At 33.8% G+C, this 20436-nt stretch overlaps 1 protein-coding gene across 1 annotated transcript in view; it reads left to right on the top strand.

The window, feature by feature from the left end:
* Window positions 1-20436, top strand: part of SESTD1 (SEC14 and spectrin domain containing 1) — a 97475-nt gene that overhangs the window by 48115 nt on the left and 28924 nt on the right. The window contains exons 6-9 of the mRNA XM_028510940.2: window positions 6284-6397; window positions 7530-7624; window positions 10190-10245; window positions 12650-12861. Coding sequence (XP_028366741.1) covers window positions 6284-6397; window positions 7530-7624; window positions 10190-10245; window positions 12650-12861 — 477 coding nt within the window. The remainder of the gene's footprint in view (window positions 1-6283; window positions 6398-7529; window positions 7625-10189; window positions 10246-12649; window positions 12862-20436) is intronic.

A 20436-nucleotide genomic window follows, 5' to 3' on the forward strand; every position in this document is an offset into this window, starting at 1 on the left:
TAAATAAGCACTAGGCACTTATAAAAGCCAAATGTTTTAATGAAATGAGAGTAATTTCAAATGCTGGTTAATATACTACCAAACACATTCAACTTCAAGGGACAGTTTAGCACCAGCCATTAAATGATACTTAGAGTTATATGTAAAATTAAATTCAACATAGATGCTTGTTTAAAGTTATTTTCCTTGTTGTTTGGGATTGTTTGGGATCTTGAAAGTATAACTTTGTTATGAGTACTGGTGTTCCTCTAAGCAACAAGTATGTTTTACCTTATAGAATTAATCCAGAACAAAGATTTATTACCAACTGTCCACATGTTCATCAGATAAACACCCACTCATTAGTTTATTGGCCTCTTCCCACATGATTTTCTTGCCCATCACCCTTCCTAAACTTTTTTTCTTGATGAACTTCTATTAATTTCTCTAATGTTTTTCATTAGCCATTAAATATTATTCTGTCATTGCTTATCTGAATATTTTTTCAGGTGTCCTTCCTGCCTCCAAAATAGCTGCCTACCTATTTAGTTTCCTTTTCAGCAACTCAGATATTCAGGTACTTTCTGTTATTCAGCATTTACCTTGTGGTTTTGATAGATTTTGCTGAGTAGGTAATAGTCTCTATAGTCTGATAAGATGATACATTTGAAGCAGTCCTGGCAGTAGTCTTTTCCTCAGATTGGGAGACTCATGATCAAAAGGATCTCCACCTTCTCATTCTTTATTGTCATTCATGAGAGCAAAAGTGTTATTTACTGGTAATGATAACCAGCCACCATTCTAAATGGTTTTGTTCTCTTACCTCTTTTTATTACTGCATCTGATCCTGTTCTTTTTCTGAGGCCATACTAATGTTAGAGCCAGGACCAAGACTGCCTTAACGTTCCTCTGTCTGTTCTTTCCGTTTTTGCAGAAAGTTATTTTCCCTTAGAAAAACATTCTCCAACAAACAGAAACAAGCAAACAAACACATATACACACATGAATATGTACCAGGCACTCAGACTCATTTTTATTCCAAATCTTGCACACACAGTCTTAGCATAAGTAAAATTAAAAAGTAGAACATCTGAGTGCCTGGTGAGTAAAAGTTCAGTTCTTTGGGAATATGTTATTAGGAAAGGACACGTGTTCCAGTGACACATGGGAGGGTGGGTGCATGGGAGAGACAGTCAGCCTTTTCTGTAAGTCTGATTTCAGATGAAAGAACCTTCACAGATGTTTTGATTAAATACAATATAATATCATCTTTCTTTTCAAACTTGTTGAAAAATGGTATGTGCTCTTTGTCTTGCCTTAACCTCTCTAATATAAATAAAATAAAGGAAAAACTAATATTTGTGTAGGGCTTACTCTTGAAATAGTTTCATGGTATTTGTTCCTTTGAAAGGACTTGACAAAGTGATCTTTTTTTTTTCTTTTCTATTATACTCTCAAATATATTTGATGTCATAAAAGTGAATCTGTACTATTTACATATGATTTAATTTTAGGAAAAACTTATAAGAGATTCAAATAAACTTTTGCCACATATAACTGAGTATGCAGATTTTCCCTTTGACTTATTAAACTTGAAATCTGTTACCAATGATTTTATGTATTTAGGAACTACAAAATGTAGAAAGGGGTGTGTGTTTAATAAGATTAACCAGACTGGGTGGAAAATGACAAGTGTTCTTCACTGGGCAAGACAGGTCATATATTAGAGAGAATGGCCCAGATTAAATGTATGGAATGGCAGCTCATCAGAATTATGTCCTCTCAGAGCTTTAAAAGACATCACTGATAATTTAGGGTAGCTACTCTCTTTGGCAGATTGGGGAAATAAGCCAGGAGTGAATTCCTTTAGGTTGACTTCTGTTAAGGTTAGTGAATTTGCGGCAGAGCTGGGGCATAAACTTGGAATCCTTTCATTATAATATAATGGTGTTTAACCCAGAAAAGGAAGTTGGAAACAGTTGGGAGTATTCTAGCAAAGCCTTTGGCCCTCTGAGCTACTATGACCAAAGGGGCAACAATATGTACATTCAGTTAGAGTATTTTCAACAAAGACTGTAGAAACAAACCAGAAAACTTCAATCTACTTTTAGATTGAAGCCTACTTAAAGCGTTAGGCAGCTGTCCCTGGATTATTGCAGAAATAGAAAGCTTATTTCCTTTGAAGAACCTTATTTATTTTGTATTCCCAGCATTAGAACACGTAACTTCCAGTAAATGATTATCGAACAAATTAATAGCACATTATTAAAACTTAAGTTATAATATGAGGGACATAATAGAGGGATTTTTCAAGAGATATTATTACAGCATTTTAATTAGAATATTGTGCCACACAAGGTACAATTCAAGAGCAGAAAGACCACTTACTATGTTGTACATTCATTGTGTTTTCTATTCAGTCATTTTTTTCGGGAGAGAGTGCTTTGAAAATGTTATCTTTTGAGATGTGAATTGATGGTCAATTCAGCAAGTGGTTTATTTCCTCATAGAATAAATACGTGCCTCTTACTTTCTTTGATAGTATATCTAGTTGATAGATTGCTAGACATTTTTAGAGAAAGGAAAAGCCCCTCTCTAGGATCTGATTGTGTTTAATCTTTTAATGTAGAAGTATCTGCGTTGATCCCAAAAGGAATTGGTGGCAGCTTAAATGGTTCTGTGGCTTAATTCTACTTACTGTTTAATGTTTAACATCATGTCTGTCTTTAAGAACTCAAGAAGCTGCATTGGAGCTAGAGGATAAAAAAAGCTGTCTGTGACAAGTTTTTCACTAAGAAAACCATTTTCTGTGTTCTTTTGTTTTAATGGTTATTTTAAATTAGCTCTCACTATTATTTAAACAGGAAAACAGTAAAATATACTAAAGTCCTCATACTAGAGCCCAGGTGGCAAACACAAGGCCTTCGGGCTGAAACCTGCCCTCCACCTTGTTTTATTACGGCTGGCACCTTGTTTCTACCCAGTGGCAGCGCCAAGCTCCTTGCCCCTAGTTAAGGAGTAGTTACATTTATACAGTCCTAAAATTACAATCAGCCCTTTGAAGGCCCCTGGTGAAAATGAGTTTGACATCCCTGTCTAGAGATAACATTAAATTGTCATCTAGTATAGACCGGCTTATACAGTTTGCTGTTATTAGACTAACCAAAAATGTAATCTGATGTCCCGTATCTTACTTCTTTTATTTTTCAAATAGGAAAAAAAAAAGAATCACATGAACTCTCTGCTTCCCTGTCCTTACCACCTCCAGATTTCCCTTTGTTCTCCCTCTGACCTCCATGCTTGCTGCCTCAGAAGAGGAACCCTTTCCTCACTCTGAGCTTGAGGTCTCAGTGTGTTTTTCCTATATGTCATTTCATTCTTCTCCTGATTCTTTTCTGTTTTTAGTTTTTTAGTATGGTACTTGGTACATATTCCTTAAAAAATGTGTATATGAAGCTTAATAATAATAATAATAAAACACTTGAATACCCACCACCTAACCTAAGAACCCAAATATCTGTAACTTGAAGTAATCTTGCGTGTCCCTCTCTGATCCCATTCACCTGTCCTGCATCCCTTACCACCTAAATTATTTGTATTTACCCATCCTCTGTTTATGTAGTCTCTCTGATTGTGTCTTAGAAACTTAAATGTGAAAGACAAAATCTTTAAAAGGAAATAGAGGGTATTTATCTTTTATTCTTTCATATCTATATCTGTAGAGTTATTACTTAGGAATAGTATTCTAAAATAATATACTTAGTTTTATTTTTTTAGTTTTATAAAAATGGTATAATTTTAGTCTTCACTGACTTGCTTTTTCTCACTCATTATTTAAGACTCATGAATATTCTTGCAGTTGATTCATTCTCACTGCTAAAGGTTAATCCATTGTGTGAATAAAAACAATATACTTACTCTATTGATGAATATTTGGGCTGTTTCCATTCTTTCACTATTACAAATGATGCTTTATAAACATCTCTTGTGTATGTCTCCTGATAAACATGTATTAAGATTTTGTTTGCAGATTGTCCTGGCGTAGGTCATAGAAATGTTTCAAATTTCAAGATAAGGCCAAGTTGTTTTTTAAAAGGCATTTTAATTTATATATCCACTCAAGGTATATAAGAATTTGTTCTGGGCCCTGGCTGGGTGTCTCAGTTGGTTGGAGTATATACCAAAGGTTGTGGGTTTGATTTCCAGTCAGGGCACACATGTAGGTTGTGGGTTCAGTCCCTGGTTGGGATAGAACAGAAGGCAACTGATCAATGTCTCTCTCTCAAATATCTATCTACTCCCCCCACCTCCCCTCTCATGCGCATGCTCTCAATTCGGTCTCCCTCCCCCTTCCTTCCTTCTCCCTTTCCTCTCTCTTTAAAATGAAAACATGTCCTTGAGTGAGGATGAAAAAAAAATTTCTGCTACACTACAGTCTTGTTAACACTTGATGTAAACTAACAAAAGTATTTGTAAATCCTAGTGTTTTCTCGAATTGTCCTTGGATATCTATGTTATTTTAGTCTCAAAATGAGTTGAGGGTGTGCCCTTTATATCTGAAAACATTTATTAAAGATTGAAATGATGTTACTCAATTTTTTTTAATGAAGCTTCTTAGACCATGAAGCTAAGCACAGTAGTGTATAGATCATCAGGACAAATGTGCTGATTTTACTAGAGCAGGTAACTGAGGCTCCAAGGCTTTTTACAGGACTTTCTAGAGAGCTCAGGGCTAGTAAGGAGCAGAGCCAGAATTGAAACTGGTTTGAGGTCTAGAGTATCTTGCCCCATTATATATATATACAAACTCTCACAATATAATTAGTTAATAAAAGACGTCAGATACTTAAAATTTCTTCTTTTGGTTTTTAAAACTCGCAAACTGTTTGGGCCTGGTATTTTCTTTCTGGGAAGATTTTTTTAAAAGATTTATAGTTATTTATTTTAAATATTTTTATTATAAAAATTAAGAACATAAAAAAGTAAACTATTATAAATTAACTCCCTAGCCTTATATATATCTCATTGAAAATTTATTTAACTCCACAGTGGTCTCTTAGGTGATTCTATAATTTGTATTTGAAATCTTTTAAAGTTTAGAGTAAAAAGATTATCATTTTAATATGTAAGTTTCAAAATTATGAATCTTTGACCTTCCTACTTTTTAGTTCTGATTTTCAAATTAAATTATTAGTATATCCCAAGTTTTGTTCTATTATTACAGGACATATTTTGTTAATATATAATCAAAGGAATGTTAGAGAAACTTCATATAATTTATTTTATTTTTTATTGTTGTTCAGTTACAGTTTTGCCCATTTTTCCCCCATTACCTTCCCCTGCCCTACCAAACCCCACCTTCCACATTCAGTCCTCCCCTCCCCACCCACCACAGGTTGTCTTTGCCCATGGGTCCTTTATACAAGTTCCTTGACTTGACTTCTCTTTCTTAGGAGCTTTTCACAAATTACAATAAAATGATAGACTTGTTACTTCCTTATTACAGAGTGTAATGCAAAAGCACAATAAACTGCAAATTTTTTTTCATTGCCAGATTTATTCATTTGTGCTTATCATTTTAGTGGCTAATTTTAGGCCATATTGAAATTCTTTGCTAAATATATTAAAGGAATTTTTTAAAACAAATTATGCTTTATTCTTATAATGGCGTATTGATTAATTAGCAATAAAAAAAGCAGTAAGTGCAATAACATAGATGCATCATAAAATATGTTAATAAAAGTATTCAGATTTTAAGAGTAGATGCTTTATGATTCTTTTATTTTATTATTGTTATTCAGTTATAGTTGTCCTGCCTTTTTCCCTGCCTCCCCTGCTCTCCCCTGCTCACCCTCCCCCCCCCCACTCCCACAGTCAGTCCTTCCCCATTGTCTGTGCCCTTGAGTTCTGTATTCGTGTTTCTTGCCCTTTCCCCTTCTTTTCCCCATTATCCTCCTCCCCCATCCCCTCTGGTCACTGTCAGTTTGTTCTTTATTAAAGGAATTTTATTACCAAGAAATTATTAATGTTGATAAAACTGTGAGAATGCTTCAACCAAGCTACTATTTAGTGTTTGTGTTTTTTTAATGTGGTAATTATTATAAACAGTTAATGATAGCATATATTAGCAGTAGCCACAATTTATTGAATTGATATTAAATGTATTAATTAAATTTATATATCATCATGGTGGAAACAATACATAATTCAACATAATTTTACCTTCTCATCACTTTTATAGACATAAAAAGTGGCTTACTAAATGTTTCTTTTCTTGTTTTTCTCTTTCTTTTTACTTTTATAGGTTATTTTAGTGTCTGCCAATAAATTGACTCGTTACATAGAACCTTGTCAGTTAACAGAAGATTTTGGTGGAAGTCTTACCTATGATCACATGGACTGGTTAAATAAGAGGCTGGTTGGTATATTACAGTGAGATAAAATGTTATTACATGTAAATAAGATATATTTTGGCCTTTATCTTTTTAATCAACTAAAATGTAATTAACTAAAACATAGATTGTTTTCCTCTTTATAAAAATGAAGAAATACAGTATATACCACATACTAGTATAGTGCTTGAAGGCAAATACTCTGGAGTCAGATTATGAGTGTTAGCTGTTATGTTGTCATTAGTAGCAGTATTAGTCAAAGTTATAAATCTTTTAAGTAGAATAAGAGAGTAGCATAATTTCCTGGAAGGTAATCTAGTTGATACAGTATTCTCAGAGAAAATATTGAAATATCAATTTGAATTGGAGAGCAGTTTGGCAGGTTATGGTTTACATTTCTGAAAATGTGTCTTTGTCAGTCTTCTGAAATCGGCTACTCTGTGTAAGACAGCATTATTAAGGAAACTGCTGGGGACTAAAAAAAACAAATTTCATATTAACTCAGTTTGGATTATATGCTAGTTTTATTGAAGAATAATGAACTTTTAGATATTTCAGAATGGGAAACCAATTCTGTTTCCACCATATTTGAGCAATGTCATCAGACAAATGAATGTCTACTTTATTTTAACCAGACTTGCCCAAATCCCTTTTTGGAAACATTCTAACAACTCACATTAAAATTACAACTAATTTATTTTTATGCTATATGCTTGTATTTAAAATTATGTAACCATTACATGTACCCATATGTATTGGTAATAGAATAAATAAATGACATAAAGAAATGTTCTATAACTGAAAGTGAGGGTTAAAACTTTTCTAGATACTATTTATGTAGTTAAAACTGTTTTTGGTGCAGGTGTTTTTTAAGGACACACGGGAATAAAAATAAACTTGTTGATTGAGGAATAAAAATAATTGCATAATATATGTAAATTCTAAAAATTTCTTATCCATTGAAACTACTTGTTTTAGGAAGTGGTTGAGTCTCTCCTGTACACTGTTGCACTCTGATGGTTGAATGGTGCCAAGTGACATCCAGAGAGGGAAAGGGAATCCTGCTTCTCTAACTCTGTTGCTCTTAACTGAAAATCCTTTTGTACATATTAACTTTTAAGATTATTCTTAATATGTTGACAAAATTTCATATTGTAGGTTTTTGAGAAGTTTACAAAGGAATCTACATCATTATTAGATGAACTTGCTTTGATTAACAATGGAAGTGATAAAGGAAATCAAGAGAAAGAAAGGTAGGTGGCCAGAGTTATGCAGTTATACCCTTGCAAAGCTATAATTAATCTGATAAAAGAAACCTCTGTTGTTAATGCAAGCTAAAAGAACTAAGGTAAATAAGTCTCCAATAAAAATAGATATATACAAAATTTTAATTATATTTTTTAATTTTGAGAATTTGCTTTACATATAAAATTTACTCATTTGAAGCAAAGTTTTTTACAAGAGACTTAATTGGATGATTAGTAATAACTTTATCTTTTTCTGACACTGTGTAAAATATTCATCTGAAAGGACATGTTTTCAAAATGAAACCATTTTCTACCTTTAATAGTATTACTTTACTATTTAGTATTTAGTATAGTACTTTACTATAATAGTATTACTTTGCTTGAAAAGAATATGGGATAATTTGCAGCTTCAAGTAAAATTCATATAACCTTACTTAAATACCTTAGCACCTAAATGCCTGGCCTGTAGAACTCCCCTGTTCTTGTGAAATAGTGATATTCTTGAGTTTAGCTTGGGGGATTCAGTGTTTTATGACACTAGATGAAGTAATAGTTCAATTGTGTTATCTAAATGGAGCTAACTAGGTAAATCACTTTAACAAGTTTCTGTTGAACTTTATAACCTTAACAGTTGCTATTTTCCTGTTGGTAGGCCAAGTCCCTCCCCCCAGGTAAAAAGCACTTTAGGACACAAATTAACTCTTTCTGGTCTCTCAATAACAAAATGGTCACTAGAATAGTAATTTTTTAATAGGAAATCTGAAAGAATCAGTATTCATCCTTGTCTGTCTCTTTTGAATCTGGCCTTACAAATGCAATGGAACTTTGATAAAATTTATCTTTTTACTCCATGAATCCAAATATAGTCATGTACCAATCAACTGAGATAATAAGACGGGTATAAGAAGGTCATTGTATAACATCAAATCTTGATTAAAAGAAAGTAAATATACAGAAACAAATGGTTTGAATGTAAATCTCATTAAAGTTAAACATTTAGGAACATTATTGTCCTGTAGATGCATTATAAAAATGTGAAATGTAAAAAATTTACAATTATGTAAATATGTGAGTGTGTGTATAGAGATTGCATACACTTATATGATGTGGCTTAGGAAGTGAAATCTTACACAAATTACTTGATAAAAATTAGCTGAACTTCTTGCTTTTTGACTAGCCCAGCAGAGGAAGTTTGATGTTCCTGAAAGTCCTGTTCCTCAAGAAAGACGTATTAAAAGGGTGCCTAGAGAAAATGAGCTTATGGTCATAGGGTTTAATGCTGAGAAAGGAGTGCAGTAAAGAAACCTGTTTAATTGCTTTCTTAGAATTTCTTGTGTTTACATTCCAGTGGCACCCCTTTTTTTCTATCTAATAATATCTTGTGCAGTGTTTTGGAAATTCTTTTGGTATATGTTGGTTCCTATGACTATATGAAGTATTAAGTTAAGTATTGTATTCGTCAGACCCTCCTAAAGGAACTCAAGTGTTGTTTCTTAGTCTCTAAACCATCAGATGGTAAAGTCCCTGTTGTTGCAAATTTTCATCATCTTTATGGCAGCCATGAGGAAGGATCTAGGCTATATAAGACCTGAAGGCCTAGATCAATAGACGAAAGTGAAAGGTTTAGAGCAAGACTTCTCAATTACAGCAGCAAGGTCTTGGACTACAGCCTTTATTAAACAGATTTAGAGAGTAGAGATGAAGGAAAGAAGGGTAGATGGCAAGTCAAAGTCTAACACACATGAAGCATAATTAGTACAGGGAGGAAGAGAGTACAGTTGCTCGGGACACACACATAAATATGACTATTTATAGCTCTCAAAGGTTGCTGTAGACAAACTTTTGATTAGCTGGTGACTGCGTACATTTTTAATGTTAACGTTTCTGGGTTATAAAGTTACAAACTTTATTTTGAAACAAATATCCAACACGCTACTAAAATGGATTTTTTTATGTATTTGAAATAATATTATAATTAATAATAATAAACTGTGTTTTTCCAAGTAGTATATTTTGTGATTTATCACATAGGTATTTTTTGAGGGGTACAAGTATTTAATTATTTCTAATGGGCTTCCTAATGTTTCAGAGAGAAATTCAGTGAAAGACAAATGTCACGTGATCTCACCTATAGATGGAACATAATCAACAAAACAAACAAGCAAGCAAAATATAACCAGAGAAATTAAAATAAAGAGCAAACTGACAGTAACCAGAGGTCAGGGAGGGGGAGTAAACAGGTGAAAGAGGGGAAAGGGTAGTCAAGGAACATGTATAAAGGACCCATGGGCAAAGCCAAAGGCAGGGGGGAGGGATTGAGGGTGGGAGTTCAGGTGGGTGGGGCAGGGGAAAGTGGTGGCAGGGAAATGGAGGCAACTGTACTCGAACAACAATATAAATAAATAATATAATGTAATATAATTTAAAAAATTAAATTCACGTGATAGAACAGTATACCTCAGATTTTCATACTTGCATGTACCTATTTTAATGTGTATGTATAAAGGATTTTCTTAAGTTATATGGATAGAAATAATAGCTTTTAAAAATTATTGTTTTGGTGCTTGCCAGGTCTGTGGATTTAAACTTCCTTCCATCAGTTGATCCTGAAACAGTTCTTCAGACAGGTAAGATGAGAAAAACGTACTGATTATAATAATCACACTCCAGTAAACCAATCCTGTATTGATCAGTTCATGAAATAAATATTGGTTGAGCATGTACAGTAGGTCCTTGAATAACATCAGTTTGTTCAGTCATTTTGTTATAACATCATGAGATGCTGTAAGAACTTAAATTGTGTTTATATCAATTAGCCTATGGTAACACTGGTCTTGTTATATCTCCTCTTGCTTAATGTTGGAGAGCCTATTGACAGTGCTTAGTGATGAATTACTCTGTATTATGTGGTAGAAACTCAAAGAAAAAAATTTCAAACTGCTTTTTGGTTTAATCAAATGTCAGTTTACAACATTAAACATATTAGTAGCGATAAATTGCTAAATTAGCCCTTCCATGAAATATTTGGATTTATTTTATCTGTAAAATAGTGATAAAAATTTTTATTCTGTTGGATTGCTCTTAGCAATCCAAACTTACTACATTCCAACATTGGGTTTTTTTGGGGGGGGGGGGGGGTTGGTATTTTTATATTCTCCTAACACCCCTTGAGGTTATTAGAATTTTTTTTTTTTTTTTGTACTTGAGGAAGCCAAGGCTTAGAGATATTAAAAAACTTAGTCAAGATCAAGTAACTATTAAACTTCTCACATAGCACTAAAAACAGGTCTAAATCCAAAGCCACTGGCTGTACTGTTTTATAGTCGCCTTTGTAAAAATACTTAGCACCTTGCAAAGGCCTTGCACATAGTGTGTCTTCGCTGCTGCATGGCGTGTAGTATATGTCTAAATTCATAAAACCCATTAAGATAAAGAGTACATTTATTTTTCTGTTTTGACAACTTACCCTTAATGTTTTCCTTGTGGATGCTGTTTCCATTAGAGAAGTAGCAATACATAATGATTTCAGAGGCTGTACTTTGAAAGCAGACTGCTGAAGTCCCAACTCTAGTATTATTGTACTCGTATTACCTGCATAATGAGTCACTTAACTTTCTCAAGTCTCAGTTTCCCATCTTAAAATTGGGATTATAACTATCTACACTTACTGGGTTGAGCTAAATATAAATGAATTAACATATGTAAAGTATTTAGAACAGTGCCTGGTACCAGCAAAATTAGAATTATGAGCTATTATTAGAAAGTACATTATAAGTTAAATTAAGGTATTGTTACTTTACAAAATTTTATTGTTTTCTGCTAGAATCTGTGAAACCACTACTAGAGATATTTGGGCTGGAATATATGTATATAACTATGTGTTTACATATATGACTAGACTTGCATAAGTCTTTAAAATAGTTGTTCTTCCCATTATAAAATGTAATGAAAAGACATAAATTCTGAGTATTTTGTTGAATTGATTCAATCATCCTAAGCCTTTTTAGTACAATATGTCTTAATTTCTTTTAGAGAACAAAGAAGTAATTGTAATCTCTTGAGTGTTTAGAAGGTACAGTAGACAGCTATGAATGAAAATACAGGGTGGGGCAGAAGTAGGTTTACAGTTGTGAATCCATGAAACACAAAGTTATTCTTGTATTATTACCTATTGTATTTTCCATATGAACAACTGTAAACTTTCCTTTGCCCCTCCCTGTATTACAAGCCATTTAAATTTAGGACATTTTCTTGAATAAAGATGAAGACAAAAGAATTTAGGTATCTGTATTTTTGATACCTGAATAATAATTGAAAAAAAATTTGTTAATTGGTTTATTTTTAAAATTGTTAATGTACTTACAGCTTTAGATGTTACACATTCTGCAATTCTAATTTCTCAGGAATGGGTGGATATTCTGTTATTAGTTTGCTGTAATGGAATAACATTGGATGCAGTTCTTTGGCCTCTCTTGATTCAAAGTAATATGTTGTAGAGATTATTTATTTTGTACCAGTAATAAAGACTTTCTACCTTTAATCAAACATTGCTACACCATCTTTTTTTTAAGGAGCTATAATTAAAAGTATGAATTAATACTGAAATCATATAACATATTACTAAGATTGATTTTTACTGTCAGACAAATTCCAGAGTGTAATTGTGCTCTGCAGGGAAGAGGACTAGTTGGCACATTATCCTGAGCAGTGAATCCACCAATAAGAAGAATGTGATAGATATAGATAAAATGTATATGCACTATATACATTTACTATGTAGTATAGCATATTTAGTGTATGTATTTATGATGTATTAAATAACACGTAAGTATACCATATTGTATATGTGTACATATATATATGCATACATGCAGTTTTCTCCTTATTTTTATATAAGTTTTAAAACTTTATTTCAGTACTTAGTAGGTAGGTAGACATACAGGTAGGTAGGTTCTAAAAATAAGAAACTGGAATAGAGAAGAATTGTATTTGCTTATGGATACTGATTATGAGTATCTTTTATTCTTAAAGGGCATGAATTATTATCCGAATTACAGCAGCGTCGATTTAATGGCTCAGATGGAGGGGTGTCATGGTCTCCTATGGATGATGAACTGCTTGCACAGCCACAGGTTATGAAATTATTAGATTCACTGCGAGAGCAATATACCCGTTACCAGGAAGTTTGTAGGCAACGTAGTAAGCGTACACAGTTAGAAGAAATTCAACAGAAGGTGATGCAGGTAGGTATCTGATTTGAATATATTTAACTCTTTTCCATTATAAATGTTGGGTTTTTTTAAAAAATACTTTTACTCTGTGACTGATTTTATACCAAGCCTTATTTATGTAAACCTTATTTATAGAGAACTTTAGATATATCAAACTAGACTCTAAACTATTTTTAATTATGTGTAGTTTTACAAATAGTATTTGCATGAAGGTTATGTTCTTTCTAGAATAATGACATGAGCATTCAACTCACGCTATTAGAATGAACTTCAGAAAAACCTAGTTGTTGGAAACATCTGTGATCTCTGTATTCTTGCAATAAATAAAATTTTATTATTGATAATTTATTTCTAATAATTTGTTATTTTTGTTATTTGAACATTGAGTTTTTCTATCCTAGCAAAGTGATAAACTGTAATATAAGTAATTATAATATTAAATTTTATTATATGAAACTGATAGAAGGCTTTCAATGTGCTTAATATTTATAAATTTTTAGCTACCTTTATACTAAAAATCAGTGCCAAGACATTTTTCTTATTTAGACTATGTTCTGAATTTTTGTGCTACATTATTAAGAGATAAACCTTAATATATTTTACTTAAAATCCAGATTAGAAATGTTTTTATTAGATTTATTTATTCATTAGATAATTATTAAGTGCTTATTATGTAGAAGACAGTGTGCTAGGTATTATAGAGGATATAAAGGTAGACTTGGCTTTTGCTATCATTAAATTTAAGGAAGGGAGAGCCTTAAGTATCGGGAGGTTCTGGCTGAAGTTCTGTGGGCATTTATAGGAGCACTTATTCCCTGGTTGCAGATAATCTAGGGAAATCTACTGGAAGAAGTAGTACTTGAGCTTGTCCTCCAAGAATGTGTGATTTCACCAGGCACCATTTTTCGATTTAAAAGAATTAGCATTTTGTGGAGGATAAGGAACAGCATGAATAAATAATAGCACATGAAATCCCAGACTCTATTGAAAAAAAAAGGAAGCAGTAAGGCACCATGGGAATTGTTGGCCTTTGAGTCATAGAGCATCATAGACCCAAAAACATGTTCTGAATCCTAATTCTTCCATATATATGTTCTGTAGTAATGGTTACATTATTTTAGCCACCTGAACCTCCAGCTAACTTCCTTTTTTCCCCTCCTCTCCTTTTTTTCCCTCCCGTCCTTTTATTATTACTAAAACAGGGATCATAAGTCCACTTTTGAAAGGTTTGTTGAAAGAACCCAGGACTTGATTAATGACACAATTGTATTTACTTCAGTTGAACTAAATCTAGTCAGCAAGTCTGCTTCTGTTGTTGGCATACTTTTTCTGTAAAAGACCAAATAGTAAATGTTTAGGGATTTGTGAATCATACAGTTTTTCTTGCAGTTATGGCTATTTAATCTGCCATGGTAGTGCATAGACATTCTGTAAATGAATATGTGTGGCTGTGCTCCAATGAAATTTTGTTTACAAAACCAGTGGTAGGCCAGTTTTGGCCTCTAGTTTGCTGATGCCTGACCAGATCATCAGGATGTCACAAGGACAAAGGCTTGAAATAAGGCAGGAGCTGGATTATGGAAGATCTTGATTTCCAGGCAAAGGGATTTAGGTTTTATCTCATGGTAACCAAACTAAAGATTTCTGAGCATTAATTATATATAACTTTTTAAATACAGTGTATTCACAAGTTAAAGACAGCCTGTATTAAATCCAGATAAGTTTAGCCAAGTAGTTTAAGAGTACAGTAGTCCCCCTTTTCTGTAAAGGATATGTTTCAAGACCCCCCAAATGCCTGAAATCATGAATAGTACAAAGACCTAAATGTACTGTTTTTTTTTTTCACATATTTACATAACTTTTCACTTAGAAGAAACACTTTATGGCTTCTTTTTTAGCCTATCCTAATAGCCAGCATCACTACTCTCACACTTTGTGGCCACTATTAAGATAAGCATTGCTGTACTTGGACGCAGCACTGCAGTACCATGACAGTCTGATAACTGAGAAGGCTAAGTGACAATGGGCAGATAGCACATATAATGTGGATATATCGGACAGAGGGATGATTCACATCCTGGGAGGGGCAATGGAAGATTTTATCACACTACCCAAAAACAACATGCAGTTTAAACTTATGAATTGCTTATTTCTGGAATTTTTCATTTTAATTGTTCGACCACTGTTGACCATGGATAAGTAAAGCAGCAGATTAAGGGGGTATCTTTGAAAACCATAATGATGGAATAGCATAGTGGTGTCAAGTCACCCAGATAATCTGGGTTCACCATTTCTATCATTTTCAAATTGTTTGACCTGGGGAATGAACTGTAACATCTTGATGCCATAGCTTCCTCCTCAGTAAACTGAGGATAACAATAACAGCATAATAATACATACTTAATAGGGGCTTTCACAAGGATTATAGAAGATAATTTTTATAAAATGGTTAGTGTTTGGCACATAGTGACTTTTCTATTAATATCTATATTGCTCACTCATTCAAATACTAATGTCACAATACTAATTGTGACATTGTGCTAGGTGGAATATAATGGTGAGTAAAATAGACAAAGTTCCCACCTTTATGGTGCATGATTAAACTGTTGTAAAATTGTAACCACTCAAGTTCCCAGAAGGGAGACTGCTGGGACTGAGGGTGAGAAAGAAGATATCAGAGGTGAGTCATTTTTATGGCTTGCGAGATTTGATGGGTGGTGTTGGTATACCAATTATAAAACACTAAATGGTGTTGGGTTTAAGTGTAAGTGGAAAAGAGTGTGGAGAATCAGAATTTAGGTTTAGATATGTTGAATTTGAGGTGACTTGGAGACATCTAAGTTAAGATGTAGAAGGGTAGTCCTAAACAAGTCCAGAAATCCAGGGAAGTCCGGGCTGGTGACATTGTCATTTGTATATGAATGGAAATCAAGAGGCTTTGTAAGGATGAGAATGACCCAAGGAAAGAGCTGAGAGTAGGTGAGAGTGAGCCTGTAACTGAGCTTTCAGAACTCCTCCATGTAATGGTAAAGTAGAAGAGCATATTCTTGAAAAGTAGGCCAATGAAGGATTGGCCAGAGATGGAGAAAAACACAGAGTTCTGCGTCCAGGAAGGCCAAAAGAAGAAAGCAGTTCAGGAAAGGAGTTGAGAACCTTGTCATATGCTGCTGAAAGACTGAGTAAGACTCAGCATGTCCATTAGAATATACAAGATTGAGATCATTGGTGACCCAGAACATGAGGGGCAGGGCCAGAAGCACATTGGCATGAATTCAGGAATCAGGAATGAGCAAGTTGTGGTGAAGGAGATGCTGAGTAAGTTGACTCTGAGAATTTTGTCTTTGAAGGAAAGATGAGCAATTGATAGTGCCTAGAAGTGGTAGAAAAGGGTTGTATTAGTTTACTAGGGCTGCTGTAACAAAGTGCTAGGGCCTTAGACAACAGAAATATTTTCTCACAGCCTGGAGGCTAAAAGTCAAAGATCTAGGTGTTGGCAGGGTGATTCCTTCCGGGACAGTGAGGGAAGGATCTTGTCTTTTCTGTGTACATCTTCTTCCTGGGTCTTCACATCACCTTCCCTCTCTACCTGTGTCCAAATTGCCTCTCCTTTTAAGGACACTGACCATTTGAATAGGGCCACTCTAACAACCTCATTTAATTGAATTGCCTCTTTCAAGACCCTATCTTTAAATAAATATGATTACATTCTGAAGTACTGAGGATCAGAATTGGTGGGGCGGGGCGGGGGGGCCCGCACAATTCAGCCCACAAAAGGTATCAAGTGTAGTGTTTTTGTTTTTTAATAGTAATAATAATAACAACAATAAGAAAAACTTGAAGAGCTTTAAAGCTTAGTGCATGTACTATTTGGAGGGAGGGGTTCAGGGGTATACAAAAGAGAAAGAGTAATTAATACTATCAAGTTCCTGACAAGTGGAAGTGGATGGACTTCAAAGCACAGTTGAAGAGATTAGCTTTAGAAATGAAAGAGGGAGAACTCTGCTTTTGTACAGAAGGAAGAGTGGGTAGGATGAATACAGAGGTGCTTCTGTGTGTAAGTCAAACATCAGGAAGATGGAGTTCTTGTGTGATGTGTTCTTTTTTTTGCAAAGTAAGAAAACAAAGGTCATCTGCTTGGTGGTATCGGTTTAGAGGCAGGGTAGTAGGGTGTTACTGAAGAGAGGAGTAGAGGTGTAGGTGAGGTGGAGATGATTCTAGATTTTCTTTGTGGAGATTGGAAGAGTGAATTTAGCACAGAAATATAGTTGTAGTTTTAGGTAGGTTGATTCTTGAATTTATGTGGAACCTTCTGGCTTGTCATACAACCCTACCAATTTGTGGCTGGCTGTTGAGGTGCAGCACAAAGATGATATTCATCCAGCATTTGTGTTTTGCTACCTGGGATCAGTGGGTATGATAAAAGACAAAGGGGACAAAGGAGTTAATTAATGTACTTGCCAATGTGTTACTGAAATGATGGGCCAGCTCAAGTGGATAAAGAAGAATAGAGAAGGGAGATGATGAGAATATTTATAATGGTGGTGATGATGGTAACGAGATTATTGTTAAAACCAAACTTCATTACTATTCAGTTTTCTTTATGAGCATTACTTCGAATTGGTTAGAACATTAATATTCATCCTCTCATGGTCCTACACTCTCTCACATTTTAGAGACAAGATCTATTTCCCTTGCCAAATGATTACTTAAATTTACTATGTGATAACATATATTGATCATGTCAGTACACAGAGAGCATAAACTGATAATGTCTTCGTCTTGTAGATTTGAGGAAAATGGATAACGTTTTTTGGTTATATAAAGATAATCATAAAGTTGACTATCTCTTGCTTAGGTTAATTAGCACAAATTGAATTTTTCTAAATTTCTTTTTTCACTGACTTATCCCTGAAAATGTAAAGAGAAATCAATATCTCAAATAAACAAACTATATGATGAATAATATCCAGTGTAGTTATCAGTCACTTATTTCCCACAGTTCAAATGGTAGCATCAGACTTCGTGTGGTATTCTCCATGCTGTTGCTGCTTACTTCATTCTTTCATTCATTCATTCATTCATTTTATTTATTAATTTTAGAAACAGAGAGGGGAAAGTGGTGGGAGAGAGAGAAACACTTGATTTGTTGTTCACTTATTTATGCATTCATTGGTTGATTTTTGTATGTACCCTGACTGGGGATTGAACCCACAAGCTTAGCATATTGAGACGTTGCCCCAACCAACTGAGCTATGTGGCCAGGGCTGCTGCTGCTGCTACATTTAAAAATTAGACTTCACATACTTCTGGATAGGAGATAATGCTACTTCCCTGAAAAAATGCTCTTGTGATTCTTCTTATTTATTGTGGCAGTAATTACTGCCAGCATTGCAAATGTTATTTCTGGAATCATTCATGTGCTTTTTCTTGTTTGTAGAAAGGAAACACAGAGGCAAAATAGGAGTTGCACAAGTGTACAGCTGGAGGTTATGTGCCCATTTCTTCATATTCTTTCACTGGGTCAGATGTTTGACATGCCCTTCTGCTTGATGTGACTTCATATACTTCCAAATACTCTCACATTCTTTAGAAGTTACCTGGTCACGAAAGAAGGGTGGATAGTCACATGCATTTTTGGCCTTGCAGATAATTTATCATGGTAGATTTTAAGAACACATCTTCAGGGTTATACTTTGCATATAAATGTAACCATTTGAGAAGTTACACTAATACAGATTAAGCATGGAACTGCTTTGCAGTAAGTTAATATTAAGATTGACTGAGCAAGATGTCCTGATTGAAAATTAAGTGTATAACCTGGTTTGGTAAACCATTATCTTAATGCATTTAAATAAATTTATTTACTAGGGCATCGATCTCAATTTTGCATCAATTTTTATTAGAAATAGTCATACATTTACTGATGTTGCATCCTAAGGGAAATGACTTTTAGCATACATTAAAGCTATATGTGCACTTGACTATGGAACTGGATTTTTGCACAAGAAGCCTTTACTTTATTTAGGGCTCCTTGAAAATTACATGTCAATGAATTGTTTTTCCCCAGTTATCATAAACTTATGGTGCCTGCTTTTGTTTGTATCATATTCTAAAAGCAAAGTTTAAGTGTGTAAATAATGTCTTCAATTAAAAAATGTATAATACATTGTTAAAGTTAAATATTTTTTGAGATGCTTTTATCCTGCTCTTATTTTTAGACTTTAGACAGTTTTAGTGAAATAATTGATTATATTGTTGAAAATAATTAAAAGCCATTTTACATCTGATTCTGTATTCATATTTGTATTACATAGTAATGAGAACAATATAGAATTAGAAGAAATACTATATATAACTATAAAATACTATATATAATGCTAAATATAAAAATGTTATATATTATATTCATATGGAATTACTTAGAATTGGTGGAAATTGGGAACATTCTACATGCTCAACAATAGAGAATTAGAGTCTTGAAATCAGGTATAATCATTATTTGAGGTAGTATATTACTTAGCTCTTAATAAGGGTAGACAGGTTGCTTGGTTGGACAGATGTGAAGGAGGGAGGGAGGGAGGGAGGGAGGAAAGGAAAAAAGCAGGCAGGCAGGCAAGCAGGAGGCAAAGAACTAAGCCTTCTTAAAAAGATTTGTAAGCATTGAGAATTATATTGTAGCCACATGGAAAATCATTATAGTATAGTTCAATGTAAGTGAAAAACACAGGCTAGAAATTACTTGTATTCTATGAGAATTGGCTGTGGCATTCAAATCTGGAACAACATATGAAAACACTATGCATATAAAAATTAATGGAAAGAGATATATATGATTTTTTCTATAGTGTGTCCACTTATATAATTATTTAAAAAAATTACATGAGCTGATAGATTTCAAAATCAATGTACTTTAACCTGGTAGTACAGAAATGCATTATGGGTCTGTGATATTCTGTTATAAACCTCTAAGCTAAGCCTATTTATCGCCTGGTTATATAATATTATGCTCAGAGACACCCTCATTCACTTCTTGGGAGCATAACCATATATCAGTCATTGAATTCCTTATTCTAATTAGTAACAGGTATATCTTAATAAAATTATTTTTTCTGTTAAAAGTACTTCATTGTATCTGTTGGATTCAGAGAATACATGTTTGTGGATAAAGAGTTAATAAAGACCTTTTTTCCTTCTTCATGGAAATTTGATCTTTGCTTAAGTATCTAGCTTGGTTCTCCTGAAAACCTGATAAAAATTTGGAATGTCAGTTATGTTACTAGGGCAACACCTTTTATAGTAAAAAATATTCTGGATCTGGATTGGGGAAAATTATTAATACTTGATGAAAGGCTTAACTTTGGCAGGTTCATTGACTTTATAACAGGCATGACCACTGTGGTGGGGGGATAGGAGCTTTTGATCCCATACCTGTACTTATGGATCTCATCTCCTTACACCTGAACTGTTGGACTGCTTCAGCGGCTCAGCAGAAGAGAATTGCCCAGTTCTGCTGTTCTGGGAAGAAACTAGTCCTCACCCTACATCCTTCTGAGTAGACTGGTGTCATTGGGACTTCAAATACCTTGT

The sequence above is a fragment of the Phyllostomus discolor genome, chromosome 4, assembly GCF_004126475.2.
Source record: "Phyllostomus discolor isolate MPI-MPIP mPhyDis1 chromosome 4, mPhyDis1.pri.v3, whole genome shotgun sequence".
NCBI lineage: Eukaryota > Metazoa > Chordata > Mammalia > Chiroptera > Phyllostomidae > Phyllostomus > Phyllostomus discolor.